General features: G+C 44.2%; 1 protein-coding gene across 6 annotated transcripts in view; it reads right to left on the bottom strand.

Annotated features, from left to right (window-relative positions):
* FUBP3 (far upstream element binding protein 3) overlaps positions 1–20,021 on the bottom strand; it is a 38,600-nt gene extending 18,579 nt beyond the window's left edge. For 3 of the 6 annotated variants that reach the window (XM_030286405.4, XM_012578321.5, XM_030286408.4), the window contains exons 1-8: positions 19,865–20,021; positions 13,419–13,524; positions 7,341–7,391; positions 6,832–6,865; positions 5,239–5,288; positions 3,668–3,739; positions 2,915–2,972; positions 174–336 (exon numbers count right to left, since the gene is read on the bottom strand). In XM_030286405.4, coding sequence (XP_030142265.1) covers positions 174–336; positions 2,915–2,972; positions 3,668–3,739; positions 5,239–5,288; positions 6,832–6,865; positions 7,341–7,391; positions 13,419–13,524; positions 19,865–19,957 — 627 coding nt within the window. In that variant the 5' untranslated portion in view covers positions 19,958–20,021. The remainder of the gene's footprint in view (positions 1–173; positions 337–2,914; positions 2,973–3,667; positions 3,740–5,238; positions 5,289–6,831; positions 6,866–7,340; positions 7,392–13,418; positions 13,525–19,864) is intronic. The other 3 variants (XM_030286406.4, XM_030286407.4, XM_072936526.1) reach the window with 3 other exon arrangements.

Here is a 20,021-nt window from a genome sequence, read left to right as displayed (position 1 = left end):
CCACACTGATTTTGTAACACAAGATTGGATTTGAGTCCAATCTCCGAAGGCAGAAGAGTAGTCCCTGCTGGAGAAGGCTAGAGCATTCAAAGCTCTCCATTTCAGCCTGTTCCAGTGGATCTAGAGAAGCTGCAGTAGGGAAGAGAGCCCTGAAGGAAATGCATCTTGCGCACCTGCAACTGTTTTATTGTTTCACCTCCTTTGCCGATGACTAGACCCACTTTGGATGCCGGGATCAAAATCTCCTGAATGGTACTGTTGCCATCAACATCGTTGTGAAAACCAGGTCCGTTCCGACAGCGATCTACAATCTGCCCCAGAAGCCGTTTTGCTTGTCTTGGGAAAAGAATCGAGGGAAACAACCATTAGACAACATTGCTCCACGTGACCAAGAGACCAGGAACCATCGGAATGGAGAGCGATCGGGGAGAGGAGAAGTGGAAAGATGGAGGAAACCATAGTCAGCACAATGTTTGCCCTTTTTTTTTTTTTAAACTCTTTGATGTCTATTTTCCCTTATCATGATTACTTATAAGCAGTTTGATTTTTGAAGGGGAAGAGAAAAGGAAGAGCAGCAGCATGCTCTGACCTCTTAGGAAGTTAAGGACAACAGCTGAACTACAGCATTTGGGATGCTAACTTTGAATGAAGATGCTCTAGGTTTTAACTTTTCTAACACATATACAATAATAAAACTCAAGCTCTGGTCTCCTTCTCAGTCACGACAAAAAGACACACACTGTTCTAATACTAACACAGCCCATGGATTAACCATTCTCTGATCAGTCACAGGCAACTGCTTTGCTCTTTCTCCACCTGCTCTTACCAGCAGCACCAGAACACTGTCCTAACACAGCCTCTGCTCCAAGCAGTAGGTGCTGAAGCTACACCACGAAGCAAGGCAGGGATATTGCAGCAGCCACCAGTGAAAGACTGGGTTCTTCTACTCCTGGTGAGAAGAGACACACAAAGAAGCATTTGGGAGATTAAAGATCCCTTCTCTAAAATCTTTAGCATGTCAGAGGTAACTGGCAGGGTTTCCTTTCATCTTGAAGACTCCTACACCAGCACATCCCATTCCTGCCCTTGTCCCACAACCCTTCTGAAAGCAGAAGAAATTCACTGGTTCCCTGTGCAGACTAATGCAGCATCTTTCCCTCTCTCCACTTCACAGCATGCCATATCAGGCACCCTAAGGATGACTGACTTCTCTCTGGAGATTTGAAGAACCAGTACAAACTCATCCCTTCAAGCAGACATTCCCCCCAGGGCAGCTCAGGGGCTGGTGCTCTGAGACTGCACTCAGAGCAGAGCACTGCTTGCCCTTGACTTTCTCACAATGAAAGGGAAAAGGTGGAATTTCTGGAAGCCTGCTTCAAATGTTTTGGAAAAGTCTTAGGAGGTTTTGTTCATCTGCCTTCATATATTGTGCAAAGCTCTTTTAGTGACAATATAGAGACCACAACAGTTAATACACAACATATTTCAGATGAGAAGGCATCACTTGGGGTCACCCTATTAGTTTATCACTGGATATAACTAATGAAAACATCCCTCACAAAACCTTTCTCAATGAAGTCTGACACTTAGAATGGTTTCCTTACTTCATTTTCTTTTCCTACAAGTAGCCTGAAAAAACAAGTTCAAACAACCAAATTGTCAAGAATTTTACCACAAAAGTAAATTAAATTTTACTTAATTCCATGTCCATGTTCTGTTTCACAAATTTAATAGTCTCACTTTAAAGATTTACTCATATTTTATTTAAAGACAGCTTTGGACATGGGTACATGTAACTGCTTATTTCAGAACCACAAAGTCTTAACTACACCTCTTCCCCATTTTCCCACAACTATTCATGAAGCATCCCAGCTTTTTACTATTTTGCTCTTGTTCTTAAATATACTTTGCTAAAGGGGGAAAACCACTACAATATCAGCAAGAATACACTGCCTGCCATATGAATTTGCCAATTATATTTATTTGGGCTCACTGCTTGCAGTATGATGGTAGAATAAGGAGATTTAAGTACCCTTAGATCTCTTTAGGAATGGAAGAATGATGAGTGTCTTCTCTTTAGAGAGACAGTCTTTGCACCAATGTATTTTCAAACGCAACTCAAAGATTTCCAGATGGATTTTAAAAAACCCACCTACCCAAAGGCTGGGGAGAGAAAGAGCAGCTCCATATGTTAAGTGTGTTCCTGTAAGCCTGAGGATCCTGGATCCAGTTCCAGCAGGAGGTCCTCAACTGGTTTGTGAGAGTCTCAAACTCAGCTCCTGGGAAGGGGGAGGGAGGAAACACTGTCCCTAAAGTTTCTATAGGTCTAAAGATAGAAATCCCTGCTGGCTGGCCACGTGTCTCTACCATGCAAGGAGCAGAATCAAGACTTGGGTTCAGTCCTTCGCTTCTTGTTGGCAGCAATGCAGAGACAAGCACCCAGTGGGCCTCATGCTGCTCTGCAACAACACCAACACCTCCAGGGAATGCTGGAGTGGCACCCACAGGCTTTGGAGGCCTCATGCAGCCCTTCTTCAGCTGGAAGGATGCTCATCTCAATAGGAGCAGGGAAGTGAAGGGGAGAAGAGAAATGCCCTTCAACAGCTTAGCTCAGTATCCTGGAAAGTCTGCAGTTACTAAACTGCATCCTAGGCGCCCTAAGAGCAACCTCACCCTGAAGAGGGGAATTCCAAGGAAATTTCTGCAGAGGAGTCAAACTGCAAGTGGGAAAAAAAGCCTCTGAGGTGCACAGTTTAAAGCATCAGACCAAGAGGTTCTATGCTCCAGAGACCCTCAAGTTTCTCTAGGCCAACATTTGCTGGTGTGGCTAATAACCAAGTAGCACCACTGACAGAGCACAGCATTAGGGAGAAGAGAAAGAAGGAAAAAGGAGAGAAATTAAACCAGAACTCACTCAATGCTCTCTGGTGTCCCAGTGAGTACACAGGGCCTCTCGGGCATCCCACCACTGTCTGCAAAGGAAACAAGGAGAAAACTTGTGATACATGGAATTAAAAATGTGGCAGCTATTTCAGTGACCATGAAGCACCAAGGGAAGCACCACCCACCTGCATACATAGCATGCTAAAGAATTCAAAGACATCCAGGATCAACATATTTTAAATTATTTACTGGATGTCTGCATTCTTTTAAAGTCTTCCCCACCAATCAAAGGGAGGGGTAAAAACTCAGATAACACTGATCAACAGTTCCCTGCAGAGCACTGCAGCACAGCCTTCCTCAAAGCAAACTGGCACCAAATGATCCCATTTGGACAAATGGTCTCATTTTTATGATGCAAAGCAAGCTGTATGGAGAGCTGCTGCCAAGCCTCCTGAAATGTCTTCTGCCAGGAGCTGGAGCTGACCAGATCAGTTAGAGGCAAACCACAGAGCTGAGCAAAATGAGAAAACTCAACAGCTTCAGGTCTAAGCACAACATGAATTGTTCATTTGTTCTGCAACCAGCTGCTGGTTAAAGTCAGTTCCCTCACTGTTCCATTCCCCAAACCACCTGACAACCTTCTACCCTGGTTGGGAGGTGGGTCCCACAACAGCTCTCTCATGGCTGTCTGTATCCACATTAATGGTGATAACACAGCATGGAAAGTGCCTGTCAACCCGTTGACATTAAAAGCTGCTCACCCATCAAACAAAAAGGGGCTTACCTGGAGCAATTTGAATTTTGCAGCCAGACTCTATCTGAATCCGTGAGATCTGTTCTCCTCCCCTGCCGATTACTGAAATGAGTTCAACAAGCATCAGAACAAACTGTTTTTCCTGGAAACTGCAGAACACCTTCCCCCTTTTACTCCGCTGCAGCTTTCTATAAAGGAACAGTTTGACTCCAGGATTGCAGAAGAGGCATCCACAGCATGACCAAACTTATCATAGCAGAAAAACATTAAAATATTGCTGAATGTTATTCTATTTGCTTGGGAAAATTAAACAAAAAAGCCTGTCTTGCACAGAAATGGAAAGAAATAAGCATGAAAGAAATAAGGCACTAGTCTGGGTGATGCTAGGAGAGTATTTTAAGTACATCTTGTTCAGCCTGAACCACTAAGCCTGTTATTGGAGTACTAAACAAGGCAAAGACTTGTTTCTTTGCAATTCCTATTTTACTGCCATTTTTGAATGGACATGCTACTTGGCTGTCTGCACTCAGACAGAACCACATCCTGAAATGCTCTATCAACCTCCAGGGAACACCAATACCCCTCTCCCTTAACTCTCAGAGTTGATACATTGCTGTTTCACAAGACACCCAGAGCACAGACTGTGCCAATCACCATCCCTACCCTTCCCAGACTGCAAAACCAGCAAAGCTGTCAAGTCCCCCAGGCATTCCTGGCTCAGGATGCTCCCAAAGCAGCAACTCAGCTGTGGGGCTGCATCCCCCCGTACCCTGAACCAGGGTGAGACACAGAGATGATGCCTGTGAGCTCTCCTCTCCCAGGGCAAACATCCTCCACGTGTAGCATGGGAATGAAGAGGTCTGAGGGGAGAGGAGGGAGCCTTTCCTCTGCAGGAATTTGAGTTACAGTCTTACAGAGTCTTTAGAGTCGGGACAAAACTTGGCGCGCTATGGGGTAATTACCATGGCCTGTTATTTTCCTCTTTACTCTCCATACATCAAATTGGAAGGGATACACAGAGACCCAGCAGTGGAAGAGTCTATGCAATCACTGCAGTAACACATCAGCAGGAGGTGCCATTGAAAGCCAGAGTAATGATCATTAAGAGGAAGAGAGAAATTAGGATCAAGCTTGAAAGAGAACAGCATCAGAAATGCAAATCTAGGAAAAACTCTAGTCTGGTTGTTTCCCTGCAGCAAATGTGTGAGGAATTTAAAATTCTGTTTAACTTGCCTTTAGTCAACTCATATTTTAACATTTAAATGTTGTTTTCCTTCCTCAACTCTCACAGTTTTGCATACTCAAAGTAGAATGTTGCAATGAAGGGAAATAAATTCACTTTTGACTTGTTTATGTACTGTGTTAATGGGAATTTAAAAGAGAAAAATCACTAAAGTGCCCAGTAACTTGTACCAAACATTCTTGTTCTTATTACTGGTACACCAAGCTTTTCCATGAAGTTTGCATCTGGATTTTAAACACTGATCCTCTGTTCCCCATGAAGACAGCATTAAACAAGACTTATCCAAGGCTAATAAGCACAAAAACTTGTGTCAGAATCAATAGCATTCCTGCACAGGAAACACATCCAAGGTACTTACTAAATCCAACCATTTTATCAGGCACTTTGAACTCTTCTGTTATTACAGCCCTAAAAAAAAAAAAAAGAAAAAAAAAAGAAAAGAAAACTCCATCAAAGCCTGGGCTCAGCAAAGGGGTTTTGCACACACAGGTAAAAGCACATCACTGTCAAAATTATTTGTTTTGGAAGGGACCTCTCATGGTCACACAATTCCTCTGACATTGGATCCATTTCCAGTCTATTTCTAGTATCTTGAATGGAGCTGATGGAAGAAGCTCTTTCTGTCATTCTTGCTCCAGCCAGATTTAACAAAAAAAGCACAAATTTTCCTTATCATTGAGCCTGGACTTTCCAAACAGCAGTGTCTGCCCAGTGCTTCTGGATAGTCTCTTCTCAGGAGACACCAACCAAAGCCAGTCCTGACATGAAATCCCCCTTCTGATATCCACAGGTTTGGTGTTTTGGGACTCTTTTTTCACCTGCTTGTCCTTAAAATTATTTTCCTTGGAATTAATAAACATTGTCTTCAATTATCCTCTGAATTCTCATTATCTCAAGACTTCCATACCTATTGCTCTTTGGACATTTTCAATATGTCTGCTTCAAAACAAATCACTCAAAGCAGTTTCCTAAGACCTGACCATAGTCAAGCAAAAAGGAATTAACTTGGAATTCTTTGTTTAGCTTTTCCTGTCTTGTAGAAAACACAACACCATGAACATGGAATTTGCAAATATGCATTATATACAATTTGCTTAGCAATCTCAAGAGCAATGAAACACCTGCACAGTAAGTTCAATGCAGGCTTTGTAGGGAAGTATATTAAAATATTCCCTTTTTTTTTGCTTTAGATCAGTTAGGAAAGGTGTAAAATACACACTAGACTTGATTAGCTAAGTTGCAGATAAAGTACTAACACTGCCTACCCCTTTCTAGGATTCTCTAGAAGGACATTAGCTTTAACTTAACCATTAAAAATTTAAGGTTCTACAGCCTTTATGCACATTGTTTGTCCCTTCTGCTGAGGCCCCAAACAGCTGGTTGGGATGGAAATGCAGTACTATTCACCTTGAGGCTAATCCAGCTTTAGAAATGTTCTTCCCTTCAAAGCAACACAGAAAACTCCTCAAGAGCAGGATTTGAGAAAAACTGAGAATTTTACATTTTTATTGGATGCTGAGACATGTTGGATGACAACTCATACTTGTTTAGTCTTCCCAAACCATCTCTGACAAAGGAGTCATCCCAGGTCATATTACACCAACAAAACTAAATAATAACAACAACAGTAATATGTGTCTGTTTGATACTTCCCACTTTTGCAGAAATGCCAGACCTTTTTTCACTTTTTCTGTCTTGCCCCTGCCAGGGCAGGGGAAGGGAAAGGAGAGAGAATTAAATTCTTTTTGGTCATGCAGATTTGCAGAGACCAAATCCAAGTTTCACATCAACTCTTCTTTTTTCATCAGAACAAACAACCCAGGCTGTAGAAAACCCAAGCTGACAGTTTTTCCACATTCTCAACCTCTGACTTCCTAACACTACTACAGATGGTGGATCAATAAACAATTAGAATTGATCAATAAATAATAAAACATAACCCACTGCTTACCTTTGATGTACCAGGGCCCCTAACTGGTTACCTACTGTGGCAGAGAGAGAAAAAAGGGAAAAAAATCAAAGCATTAGCACGGATAAACTAACTTCATCCCTATAGAAAAAGAGTTCTTACCGTTTCATCAAAAAAGAAAGAAAAGCAAAACAGTAATTTAGGTTCAGTGGCTGAAATGAATGCGTTATGTGCTACAAAACAGGAGGGGATTTCTTGATCAACACACACCACAGCCCAGTGTCCAGCTGAACACAGGATAGGGAATTGATCCGTGTCTCCCCATGCTGAGAGTCATGGGAGAAAATCCTGCCTGCCCAAATCCAAATCCCTGCAACTAACCTCCCCCCCTTCCCAAATTAAGCCCAAAGTAGTAAAAAAAGGGAAAAGGGGGGAGGGAGGAGGAGGGAGAGAAATCTGAAGGAGACCAGTGTGTATTAATAAACAAGAATAAAAGCCAAGCAGCCTCAGAGATTCCCTCAGTCCAAGCATTAGACACCGCTGGCACATACTTCTCTCTGTGTCTCTGATCTGTGCTCCATGGAGCCCACTTACACGGAGACCTGTTAAAGGAATAGGGCTGTTAAGTAACCTCGTGGCACCCAAAGTGTTTCAACCCAACAAAACACATGTTCTTGAACACATTCCAGGCATTTCTGCCATGCTAGCTGGTGGCCCATCTATGATTAGCAATTATCTCCCTACTGACAACCCTGAGACAGACTTCTCCCCCCAGCCCCAACAGATTAGATCTTTCTTCCAAATGTTAATGGGGAAAATATCATTAGACCAACTCATGCAAAGTAGGAACACGAGCCCTGCTGGGCTTCCTACTGGACTTTGCCTGCAGCAAACCAGCTAAAAACCAGACCATTTGGTGCTAACAACCAGTTGAAAGATTATATTGCTTGCCTGGAGGGCACGGAACAAAACAAATGAAACTGGCCAACATGTGAGCTGTGATAATAAAGATGCTGTTTCAAACTACTTTGCAGCAAGCTGCACATTCTTTGACCTGAAATAAATTGGCAATCAGCTGGCAAGGATAGAAAGTGGATGCATCCCACACACTCTAAATCTGGAAGAAAAATGAATCAAGTTTGTGGCCAAACATTTACTCAAAGAATATAGACAAAGAGAGTCAATAGTGTATTTCTGCTGTGTGTCAATACCTCCACAATAGTTCAGGACCAAAATATTGACAATGTATCTATTTTATTACTCTCTCCAGCTCAGTGATAAGACAACTGCTGTGTTAATTGACTCACTTAGACTTGTCTTTGCATATTCTCACCCTGAATATGAAAAGCTGTAATTTGATAATTGTGAATATTGCAGTTGAAAAAAGGTGGGTGATGTAATGGGGAATATTTGCTCTGGCTGATAAGCTTCTACCACATAGCTGAGCCAATACAACCAAACTCAGAATATTTAAACTCCACGCAGTAGGTCTGGTGGTATTGGTGTAGTGTGGGGTTGCCACAGCCAAGGCCACTCATTATCAAGATGCCAGAAAGAGTGATTTTAACTCTGCAAAGGCTGTATTTAAATCTCCACTTCGCATTTCAATTCACCAGAACAGCTCTCTTAGCAATCCGCTCCGCTGCGGCTGCTGCCCACAAATTATGAGACAGATACACATCCTATAATCAACTCCCCAAGTTCACGCAAGGAAGGGAAGACCTTCATTTTGTAACACAATCCTACACTTGAAAAGGACAACTTCTGAGGGGAAACCTGCACAAGCACAGGAAGTTAAATCAGACAGGGAATTAATGCTTTATAATGCAGGTAGCAATCTCTCTCCAACCCATTCTGAGTTGCAGAATCCAAACAGAGTAAGCCATTCACCCCCCAACAGGGAGGCATCAGCCTTAATGCATGTTTATTGTACAAATTAGTATGGAAAAATTATGCCACAATAACTTATGTGAACGACCATTCCTTCTGCAGTTCACAGATAACTTCTCAAAAAACTGAGATTGATGGCAAATGGAGAGAAATGGAAATATTTATTTCAAGTCAGTTATGATTTCTCTGTTTTGGGGGTGGGGGGGAAATAATGTGGCTCCCAGTTCCAACAACCTCAAGGTCCATTCCTCCTCCAACATGTCCATTTTTCTCTGAAAAACAGGGATTAATAGAGAGGCAAGGGCTGGGGCAGCCACAATCCTGAAAGCTGATGCACCATTCCACTGTCTCCCTCCACACCAAGGAGGGGGCTGAACTCTGACAAGCCACATACATATTTCCCCCTTTTACATCTATTCAGTACAATTTAACTGTAACTGCAGTCATTTTACTGCAAATAAGGAAAAACACTGAATAAAATCAGCACAATTTCCTATTAATGGCACCTGCTGGTTGATAACTCTTCATTCAGCTTTACGCTTCACCCTATAACTGAATTCTACCTAACAGACACTCAAAACAAATGTGGATTTTTCTTCCACCCCATAAAACAGAGCAGTGCCTCCCACTAAATTAACGTGCATGATAGGAATATACAATCTTTCCAGGAATATCTTCATGGCTAGAATAAAATCAGAGCAACACATCTCCTTGAGAGCAGTGGAAGGGGTTGCTTTTCATACTTAAGAGTCAAAATGGGATCATCATAAATTTTAGAAAGCTACAAAGATTGTTATCCTAATTCTCCATCATTAAATACTGATAGATTTTTCTTGAATTAAATAGTCAAACCCTAATAATTTTTGTGTATGACTTCACTGCAAATCTTTGGAGGTTTTCCTCCCCTCCCTTAAACAACCTTATTTAAAAAAGTGGCCATCTGTAAAGTTACAATTTTGAAGAATAGTGGCATTTCATGTATTAAACAAAATCTTTTGCCAAGAGATCTGGACTTTTGCCTTGGTCTTACTGCTGCAGATGTGTCAGAGCATCAGTACTGACCTTCATCAGCAATAAGACAGGGATATAATTCCCTTCTGCCTATCACTATTTTAATAAAGTACTCTGTACAGCAGGATCATGTAGTGTTTGAGCCCTTATTTCTACTACAACCAAATTTTATTAACAGAACAGGTCATCTTCAGATCTGGATGTACCACAGGAGCTTCGTGAGGAGAGGGGTGGAGAGAGGGGGGTGTGAGGCTTCCCCACGGTCTCTCACCTTTGTTTTCCCAGACCCAAAGGGTGCCCCAGCCTTCAGCTGTAATGCTGCTGCTTAATTCTATGGATCTCACAGGACACTCCTTTAAAGGAGCCCAAAGCAGGGCAAACAAAGAGGAATGTTCTGCCCATCAGTCTATTTGCAGCAGCTAGATCCCTCCTTCCTTTGAACAAAAGGAGGCTGCTTCTTTAATGGTTATTTAGCATTAAACAAACTTATTAATCTGTGCTGATAATTAGAGGGACCTTTTAATTAGAATAGAGGCTAGGGGCAGCAGTTGGCCCTTAACAGGTGGGCTGGGGTCTGTCCTCAGCAGCAGCCACAGGCAAGATGCCACCAGGTCTCTGTGCAGCTCAGACTCACCTGTCCCTAGTGCTCCCCTTCACTGAGAAACATTAACCCCTGCAAGTGGCCACAGAAATGCCAGCTGTCGCTTCCCAGGAGCACTACAAATAAACCTAATCTCTTCCCTGCACTACAGCTGTTTGCAGGATTACTTTCAAGTTGTTTCCAGAAAGGGGAAAAAAAAAAAAGCCAGGAAAAAGAGAAATAATCAGTCTCGAGCTCCATCTAACACCAATGAGACAGGTTTCCATGGCTGATCCTGCTGCTCCTCAGTTCAGATGAGGGTTAAGGGAAGTGCTAAAAAGCACTTGTACATCCTGGCTTCTGACACTATGATAAATCTGTTTTTCCTGGAAATGCTTGAAAAGCCGCTGAATTTGTTTTGATCAACACACTGACACCTGTCTTAAGACCACTTCCTCAGCTGGCATCAGGCAGCCACAGCAGCAGCTGTTCACAAAAACAGATGGGAAGAATGAGATTGTCCTGAAATACAGATAGTTCTTCTGTCACCTTAAATACTTCCTCTGGAGACTATTTTTTTCAGCAGTATTAGGAACAGCGATAATTTCCCAAGAGCTGCATGGGGATAAGGAAGCAGTGAGACCTGCACCCAGCTGTGAGCATGCAGTGTACAGGGAAATTTCCCACCAGATTTGTTTCCAACCCACCCATAGCAGTAGAATGTATCCTAATCCACTTTAAATGCATTATAACATTTCTAGAGCATGTGTAACAACATAATCACTTCTTAACACAACATCTCCAAACTGTGCTTCCCATACAAGCAGAGAATAGAGAGAAGTGTGGGCATAAAATTCCAACACTCTTTGTTTGCAGCTAACACAGAACTAAAAAATCATCAAATAGGAAGTGCTCTCCTAATTTAAGTGTCCTATTAATAGCAACTTTCATCTTCCAGAAATTTAAAGCTAAAGCTGCATTACAGACATTTAACCACATGGCAGCAAGAGCAGGTAGCCCAAAACTAAAATAGGGATCACACCACAGATACAGAGCAAGAAGCACACACAGCTCCAGGAAAATAACAGCTCAGGAGGATCCCACATGTAGGAGGGAACTCATCACACAGCTGCATCTCAGTACAGGACTTACTAATACCATTAGAAATAAAATCCAACATGACCCAAACTGAAAGAAGTGCTACAACTCTTATCTCTACCCTGACAATTCCTGCTTCTTTGTCAAATTCCAGCACTTTAAAGTATTACTTCTGTCATTTCTCTTCTCCTCAAAGACCTCACAGACCAGATTTTTGGGAGGGGAGTTGGACAAAGTAATATACAGATGTGTAGGAACAACCCAAGGGCAAACACAGCATTGGAGCTACTTTAAAAACAATTACAAACAAGTGCTGAGGACAGGGCGAGCAGAACAACTCCTGATCCAGGAGTCAGAACAGCCACTCTGGGAGGCTCTCCCAGGAACAACACCCACTCCATGGAGTTATCTACACAAGATACCAGCAGTAAGGCACTTTTCCAGCCCAGACTGCTACTGTATTGACACGGTCTGTGTCAACACAAACAAGGCTCACCAAGTTCTAGGGCTCATCAGTACAAGTTTAAGTACAAAGTCCAACCTGTCACTAAAGCACTACGACCAATTCACGTGTTACGAGTTCCTAAAACCCATTTTGTCAAGAGGTCAGATCTCCAGTTCAGACTGATGAATCAATGAAAAACACAGGCAGGGCAAATGCTGTGAATGACTGGTTCCCAGAAGGCTATTTTTATTCTTTTTCACACACAGCCACATCCCTAAGCTCAGAGCTGTTCAGCATTCCCCAACACTGCCCAGCACACACCAGCAATGCCAGACCTCTGGCTTCTCAACAAAAGGATGCTCCAGTCCAAGATACAAAGTGTGGGGGCTCATCCAGACAAATCCATTCTCTCCTGAAACCCCAAATCAAAGGAGCAGCAGCAACCTGTTGCTCAAATAGAGCCAAGAGCAGAGAACAGAAGTGGGTGGTGGCATGTGTTCAGAAAGCAGTAACATTAGCAAGCCAGAGGCTCCACATGAAAGGAACTTCTCCCCATGCACCAGCTTGTTTTTTCAGACTGAGGAGCAGACGTGCAGTTATTTTCAGCCTTTGGTATCAGACAGAAAAAAATTATTTTCAAAATGAAGTGCTAGGCAGCAGCTTGGCTTATCTCCTCAGTACTCCTGAACATATTAATGGGGGAGAGAATCACCCTGCAGGGCTACGAGTGTCAGGAAAAATACCAGAGGAAATAGCAAAAAGGAAGACATAGCCATACATTTTATTTCTTCACAAGGTGAGCTCTTTGCATCTATATAGCAGCAGGTAATACAGTTTAAACACTTGTAACAATGCATATCCTTTATAAAACCTAAAAAACTCTTGTTCTAACATTTTTGTTTTTCCCACCAAACATAAGAAACTAGTGGCTTATTTTAAAATTGTAACAATTCATACAATATTGACTTAGGACAGTTACCAGTTATGATCCATGCAATAAACTATCCTTTAGCTACGGCAAATTTTAAATTCTTCAGAGATTTTAGAATTCTCAAATAATAACAAAGTGAAGCTAAACATTGGAAGTTTCCTTCCAACTTGCATCATCTTATATAAAGACATTTTTTCCTTAAAATTCAAGTAAAAAGCAACCAGAACTTGACAGCAACTCAGCTCCTGGGCTGTGTTGGAAACAGATGGAAATGAACACCTGTAATACTGCCCCTACACATTACATACTCCTAGAAAATAAGTGCCATCAGGGAAGAACATGTAGTGTGTACACCTGGTGCTCTATATGTGGGCTCTAGAACAGGCCCAATGAACAAATCCTCCTCCCTCCCTCCACTACCACAGACCAAGATTTAAATGACACAATTTGTGTGCTGATTCCCGAAGGTCATGATCTAACACAGAATTGCTTCACATTAATACTAATGCCTCAGAACACTGTGAAATCCAGCTAAGAGTAAAGAGCACAGGGCATCTTGTATAAGATGTCTATAGACAGAAAGATGCATTTTTCATCCTTAAAACAGACAACTGACTCCATAGATGAATTTCAGGAGCTGCATCCACAAGACTGACTAATCACAGCCAGCTTACCTCCATCATCCAGGGGCCGTTTCTGCACTCCATAACCGTAGACTGATGGGTCCACAAGTGTTGTAGAATTATTCAAGTGAGGAATATCTCCAATTTTAGCAGCAATCTATAAAAAGGGGATAAAAGCATTATCAGCCACCACCATAACTAAACACTGTTTCTCCCAATAAAGCATTGACCTCAGGCCAACCTTCTCACAGGTATTTATTACATAGGTGGATTTGTAACAAGGTGCTTCATTTGTAAAGCAAACTATTTTCTGCTTGCTTTTAATATTTCCTTAATTAAGACCATATTCACCCAGTTCTTCTTCCTGATCATAAGTAGCCCTGGAACATTATATTCAGGATTATTTGTTCACTGGACAGCTGACAAGCTAAATCTTGCTAAGTGGAGGGTTCAAACTAACCCACCAACTTTGTCCTGGAGAAGCTGCCACCCCCAGAGCTGTGTGGGAGCACATGTGCTTCCTGCTGCATCCACGCAGATCCAGACACACAGAAATGCACACTCACACATCCATGGGGGAGCAGAGTGGAAACACACAGCACAAGGACAGGTTTGGGAACTCCCTGTCAAAGAGACTGGATCACTCTCGTTTACTGAGTGAGGAATAAGCCAGTGGGCAAACTAGCAGTCCAGAACTAGTTTCCATTTCCTGCTGCAGCAAAACAAACAACTGCCCAAGATGCAGAACCACAGGGTACTGGGAAAAAGCTATTTGAAATAATCTTGAAAGATTATTTCAAGAGGGCACTGCTTTTAGAAAGAAAACAGGAAACATTCTGTTCAATGCCTTCCATGAAAAGGGCCCCAAATTTGGACCATTTTCTCCTTATAGTCCATTCTGTCTTGTCTCCTTTTGGAAAGTCAGAAAGTTTGTTGTGTCAGAAATGTCAGAGCTAGAGAATAAAATCTTCCACTGGTACCAGCTGCAGTCCTGTAGTGAAGCTTCCATGACAAGCATTTTGTACATCAGCATTTCCAATAAATCCCCTGACAGCTGGTTCTGAAAGCATTAACACACCTTGTCCTCTCCAGGAGGGAGAGCCAGGTGATGCTTTACTCTTTTGTTAAATGTTGTACTGCATCCATGGATCCAGCCCTCTGCCCTCTCCCCTCATGTTTGGGATGAAGAGAACTTTAACGAAATACAAAGCGCAGAAATGTTTTCTGACGATTTCAACGCTGAAATATAAATTTGAAAATATATTGTACAGCAATCTATTGACAACTTTCATATAGTAACTTACAACACAGACCAAAAGGAACTGTTCCAGGTCTAACACACCCTGACATATTTTGGGACATTTCATTTCAACACCCCCTTCAAAAACTCTCTTTCTGTCAGTGGTTATTTACCATGACTTACAAGTTATGGATGATCCTTTAGAGGTGGAATCACCCAGCACACACTCCAGGAAAATAAAAACCAGTCTGTGGATAGCAGAAGCTGGCTTAGGGAAGGAAGGCAGCCTGAAGTACAAAGGTGTTCAGGCCCAGGCTGCTGGCACCAAAGCTGTCTACTCCCACCTCAGGAGAGCTTTGTGAGCTCCTGCTCACACTGAGCACACAACGATCACCCTGGCACACAATCCTCCAAGTAAAGGGCAAAGCAAGAGTGTTAAAGCAATTTTTACATTATTAGCTTTGAGGATATTTTCCTTCCCCCCTCCTCCTTTATTTAAACTTGTATCCCTATCTCTAAAGCCTCCCAGCTGCCACTGGATTACAGGCAGACAATGGTGCCACCTCACCACAGCAGGAAAATACACCCTGCAAAATGAAGAGCTGAGCTTTTAAAGTACATGTAGCAGCTAAAATACATTTTAACATCTCATCTTCAAACGGGAAGCTCAGTTTTTATAACAGGTTCAGCAGGGAGGTAAGCACAAAAATTAGGACATGGCAAAAGCAAGCAGACCTAGCCCTTATCTGCCCCAATGACCTTGAGTAATGTACTGCTGTTAGCCACTGCTTTTGTCCTGCTCTATGTCAGCCTTAGATTTTTTTTCCTCCCCCTTAAACCAAATGCATCCATTTTATAGCCCTGAAATACACTGGGGAAAAAGCATCACTGTTTCTGCACCTAAATTCCCCAAATAAAGCTCTCCAACAAAGACTTTAAAGGACAACACAAGCTCCAGCTGCAAATTGCACTGATAAAGCCAAGAAAAACAAATTAATCCACAAAGTTGTGTGGGAGATACAAGTTTTCCTATACCTTGCACTTCTGTTCTCCTATACATTTAACAGCCAGAAAAATGACAATACAAAATACAGAGTAATACAAAACCACTTCTAAATATGAAGCTTCTTTGCTAGGCACACTCAAACAGCAATATCTGCAGAATTCAGCTTTCAAGAGAACAGGCCCAGCTTCTAGGAAAAACCTCTCCATGGTGCCCTGCAAAGAACAACAGCAGATAAAATCACAAATTCTAGGTATTAACAGGATAAAAAAACCCCAATAAGGTACAGTCATCTGACCCTTCAGACTATTCTGGTCCTTGTGCTGCTCCTCCCATTCACTCAGCAGAACACTTGAGTTGGGGTGACAGACATTTCTCCAGAGTTCTGCAGAAAGCAATAAAACCATCCACAACCATTTAAACCTCATGGACAGGTGGTTTTCCTAAATTCCAGAGTAATTGGCAAAGCCTAAATCTATTTGAGGATGACCTGAAAAAGGACTCTGCAAGGGGGTAAAGAAAAGTTTGTCCAAGACCCCTCCATTACCACGGAAATTAAAGTTAGAGCCTGACAGAGAGAGGGATTTCAAACACAGCCTGTTGACTCTCAGTCTCAGCATATTCCCCATTTTTGAGGCAGCCAGGATGGCACATCACAGGCTCACCAAGCCTCAGCCTGTCCTCTCCAGAGCTTTTCCAGAACATCCAGCAAGACACTGTTTGGTCAATAAGAACAAAACTTAAGGACAGTCAGAGAAATTCATTTTAGTCCGAAGTACAAGCAGCTCTACTTATTTTCTGATCCCACTATTCAAAAGGGGAGCAAACATGCCACAGAAAAGCCAGCCTGCCTGGGAGCAGCTGCAAAGATCTGTCCCCACCTAAGAGCCACCAATCCACTTGAGAATGGTGCAGAAGATGCAGGACAGAGCAATTCAAAGTCCAAGCACTGTCTTGAAAAAGTAATTATCACACATCCCAAATATTTCAGAGCCCACAAAAAAATCCAGGCAAGTCCAGCACAAAGGCTGAAAGCAATGCAAGGTAATTTCTTTCAATATTCCAGATTTCTGTTTTGTATTCCCATAATGATCTCACATCCCAGTGGCTCTGAGGAATGCAGCTACTTTCCTTTACTCAGGGAAGTCTTCCTTGTCCTGAAGTTATGTCTTTGTTTAGATATTCAGAAGCAAGCACTGTGTTCCACAGCCTGATTGTAACGTTGTGGCTCTCATGAGAACTGCATTTAGTAAATTTGATTACTGGTCTTACATGTGACACAAAACCTTGAAAGATTCAAACATCAAGCTGGGGATGACCAACCCATAAATAAGAACCATGGCTGAATTTCTTTCCTCTGCTCCCTCATTCCCTTAGAGCAAAAGGAAGACTCCAGAAAGGCCAAAACAAGAAAAAAAGCTGTACCAGATCACAGACAATGAGCTGTTCCAGCTTAGACAAACAACACCAAACACCCTTGGTGAAAGCTCTGCCATCACCTCCAGAGAAATATTAGATGTAGCTGCCTTTTCATTTTCCCCTGATTCTCAGCCAGGAAGTTCCATCACAGATTGCTTGGGTGGTGAGGCAAACATCCATCACCTGAGCAGTGAAGAGCATTTTCAGTAACATTTGGCAATGTTAGTGACAATCTAGTTCTGTACAAGAGAAGACCACCTGCTCTCCTACCCAGCCTCTACAGAACTCAATTAAATCAAGTACTTCCACAGGGGAAGGAAACATTTTAGCCCTCCAACAGCACTTTTCATCCCACAAACACTAACAGAAAAAAGTCATATTCAACAGGCAGCAAACAACTCACTGCACAAAAATGTAGGGCACTGCTCTCCCACATTTCCCAGTGCACTTGTTTCCAGGGTGAGAGACAGACAGAAGGTTCCTGCTGGAATCTTCCAGTTTCAGGCTCGTGGAAACCCAGCATGTACAGAATAATTGCAGCAAGTAGAATGAACTTAACAACAAAATCAAGTAAGTGACCAAAGGCAGGGCACAGAAGTATTTACTATTTATTATTCCATCTCCCTCATGCACGGGCTGGGGCTGCACAGACTCCCTCTACAAACATGATGACAGCTCCAGTTCAGATCCATTTGCAGTTTGTGCTGTGTTTGAACCCAGGATGCTCTGGGCATCACCTTTATTCTGCTACTGATCACCAGTGGTACACACAGAAGGGTTCAGCACAGAAGGGTTTGGGTGGAAGGGACCTCAAAGACCACCCAGTTCCACCTCAGGGTCACTTTCCACCAGCCCAGGTTGTTCCAAGCCTTGTCCAACCTGGCCTTGGACAATTCCAGGGATGGGGCAGCCACAGCTTCTCTGGGCAGCCTGAGCCAGGGCTCCACCACCCCTACAGAGAAGAATTTTCTCCTAATACCTACCCTGAACATCCCCTCTGTCAGTTTGAAGCCACTCTCCCTTGTCCTGTCACCACAGTTCTGATGGAAGAGTCCAGTCCCTCTCCAGCTTCCCTGCAGCCCCTTCAGATCCCAGAAGATGCTGTGGTGTCCCCATTCAACCTTCTCTTCCCCAGGCTGAACAGCCCCAGCTCCCCAGTCTGGCTCCACAGGGCAGGTGCTCCAGACCCCTGATCAACTTCATGGCCTCTTCTGGGCTTGAAACACTCACAAAATCATATCAACAACTTGCACTTCAACAGCAAATAATTATATTCCTTAACATAAATGGGTTATTCAACTGCTAACAGGTGGTAGCATTATCAGATACTTAAATAAGATGTTTCTGCAATGAGAGGCCTTCAGCAAGATAGAATCAGGTGAAGACAAACAGCTGCAGCACCTCTCAACTCAACTGCATCAAGCACAAAACCCTGTCTGGGTCTCAGACACCACATTTCAAGGACAGGGCACTTTCCCAGTGACTGAAAGAAGCAAGGCCTGGCTCACCCTGGAGCAGCTCACACCCCACCAGCCCATGCTGAGAAGGAAATCAATGGTCCCAGAGCAGCTCCTGGTGTGCTGGGAGGTGCAGGGTGTGGATCTACACCCCCAGGTGCCTCTGTGCAGGTCACTGCAGGCGGCACAGAACAGGGACTGGCTGCCACACCGACTGCCAGGTGAGCTGAGAGTGAGGGGACAGCACCTCAGCTCCATTTCAGAGAGCACTGAGAGGCCTCAGGGTCCAGCTTGGTTACCTCAGAAGCTTATCAGTGAAAGCACAAAGTCTGGGCAACAGAAGGGGATTCTCCCACCTGGCTGTAAAACTGGAGAGAATGAAGTCAGGGAATTGAGCACCAGGTGGGCTCTGGTCCTGGCACTGTGTTACAGCTCCTTAAGGCAGTCACTGAGCACAACACAACCTGCTCAGAGAGAAACAAACACCTGAGACACACCTGCAGCAGGAGATGTGAACAACAGCCACAGCACCCGTGCTGTGAGCAGCAGCTTCTTGTTGTGCAGCCACTTTCCACAAACAGCTGGAATATCCTGTACTGGAGGCAGCCCTGCAGGGCTGGGCACTTTCACTGAAACCTCCCATTTTAGCCCTGTGTCAGCTCATGGATTCTCTGGGGAGCACCTCGCTCCCTCCTCCCGCTCTCCCTGGAGGGAACGCCGAGCTCCTGCTCTGCCAAGGTTTGTATTCACAGAATCAATTAGCTTGGAAAAGATCTCTGAGGCCATGGAGTCCAACCTGGGACTGATCACCACCTTGTCAATCAGAGAATGGCACTGAGAACCACATCCAGCGTTCCCTGAAACACCCCCAGGGATCCACCACCTCCCTGGGCAGCCCATTCCCATGTCCAATTACCCTTCCTGTGAAGGAATTCCACCCAGTGTCCAACCTAAACCTCCCCGGGCATAGTTTAGACTGAGAGCTCTCATCCTGTCGCCTGAGAGATGATGACTCCGATGCACACCTGGGGTCAGCCGCCTTTCAGGGAGCTGCACACTGTGACAGTCCCCCCTGAGTTTCCTCTTCTCCAGCGCCCGCTCCCTCCACCGCTCTTCATGGGACGCACACCCAGACCCTTCCCCAGCTTTGCTGCCGTGGCTCAGCCCGTGTGAAACCCACACCAGCACCCCTTACCCCACCCGGTGCTGCGGCCCTGCCACAGCCCCGCCGCCTCCTCAGGGCACAGCCCCGGGCTCCGCTCTCCTGGCAGCGGGGTCGCGGCCGTGCCCCGCCTCCGCTCCGCGGCCTAGCGGCGCCCCGCCGCCTCCTCCTCCTCCTCCCTCCCGCCCCCCCCCGGCCCGCCGGCCGGCGCCTCACCTGCCGGGCGCGGTGCAGAGCGTCCACGAAGCCCTCGGGCTTGATGGGCACGGGCGCCGCGCTCTGGCTCTGCCCCTGCGGCAGCTCCGCCATGGCCCCGCCGTCCGCCCGGGCCCGCGCCCGGAAAGGGAAGAAGCCCCCCGCTTCCGCCGGAAGT

The sequence above is a fragment of the Taeniopygia guttata genome, chromosome 17, assembly GCF_048771995.1.
Source record: "Taeniopygia guttata chromosome 17, bTaeGut7.mat, whole genome shotgun sequence".
Taxonomy (NCBI): domain Eukaryota; kingdom Metazoa; phylum Chordata; class Aves; order Passeriformes; family Estrildidae; genus Taeniopygia; species Taeniopygia guttata.
The sequence above is the reverse complement of the archived record's forward strand: the minus strand, read 5'-3'. Positions and strand labels throughout refer to the sequence as shown.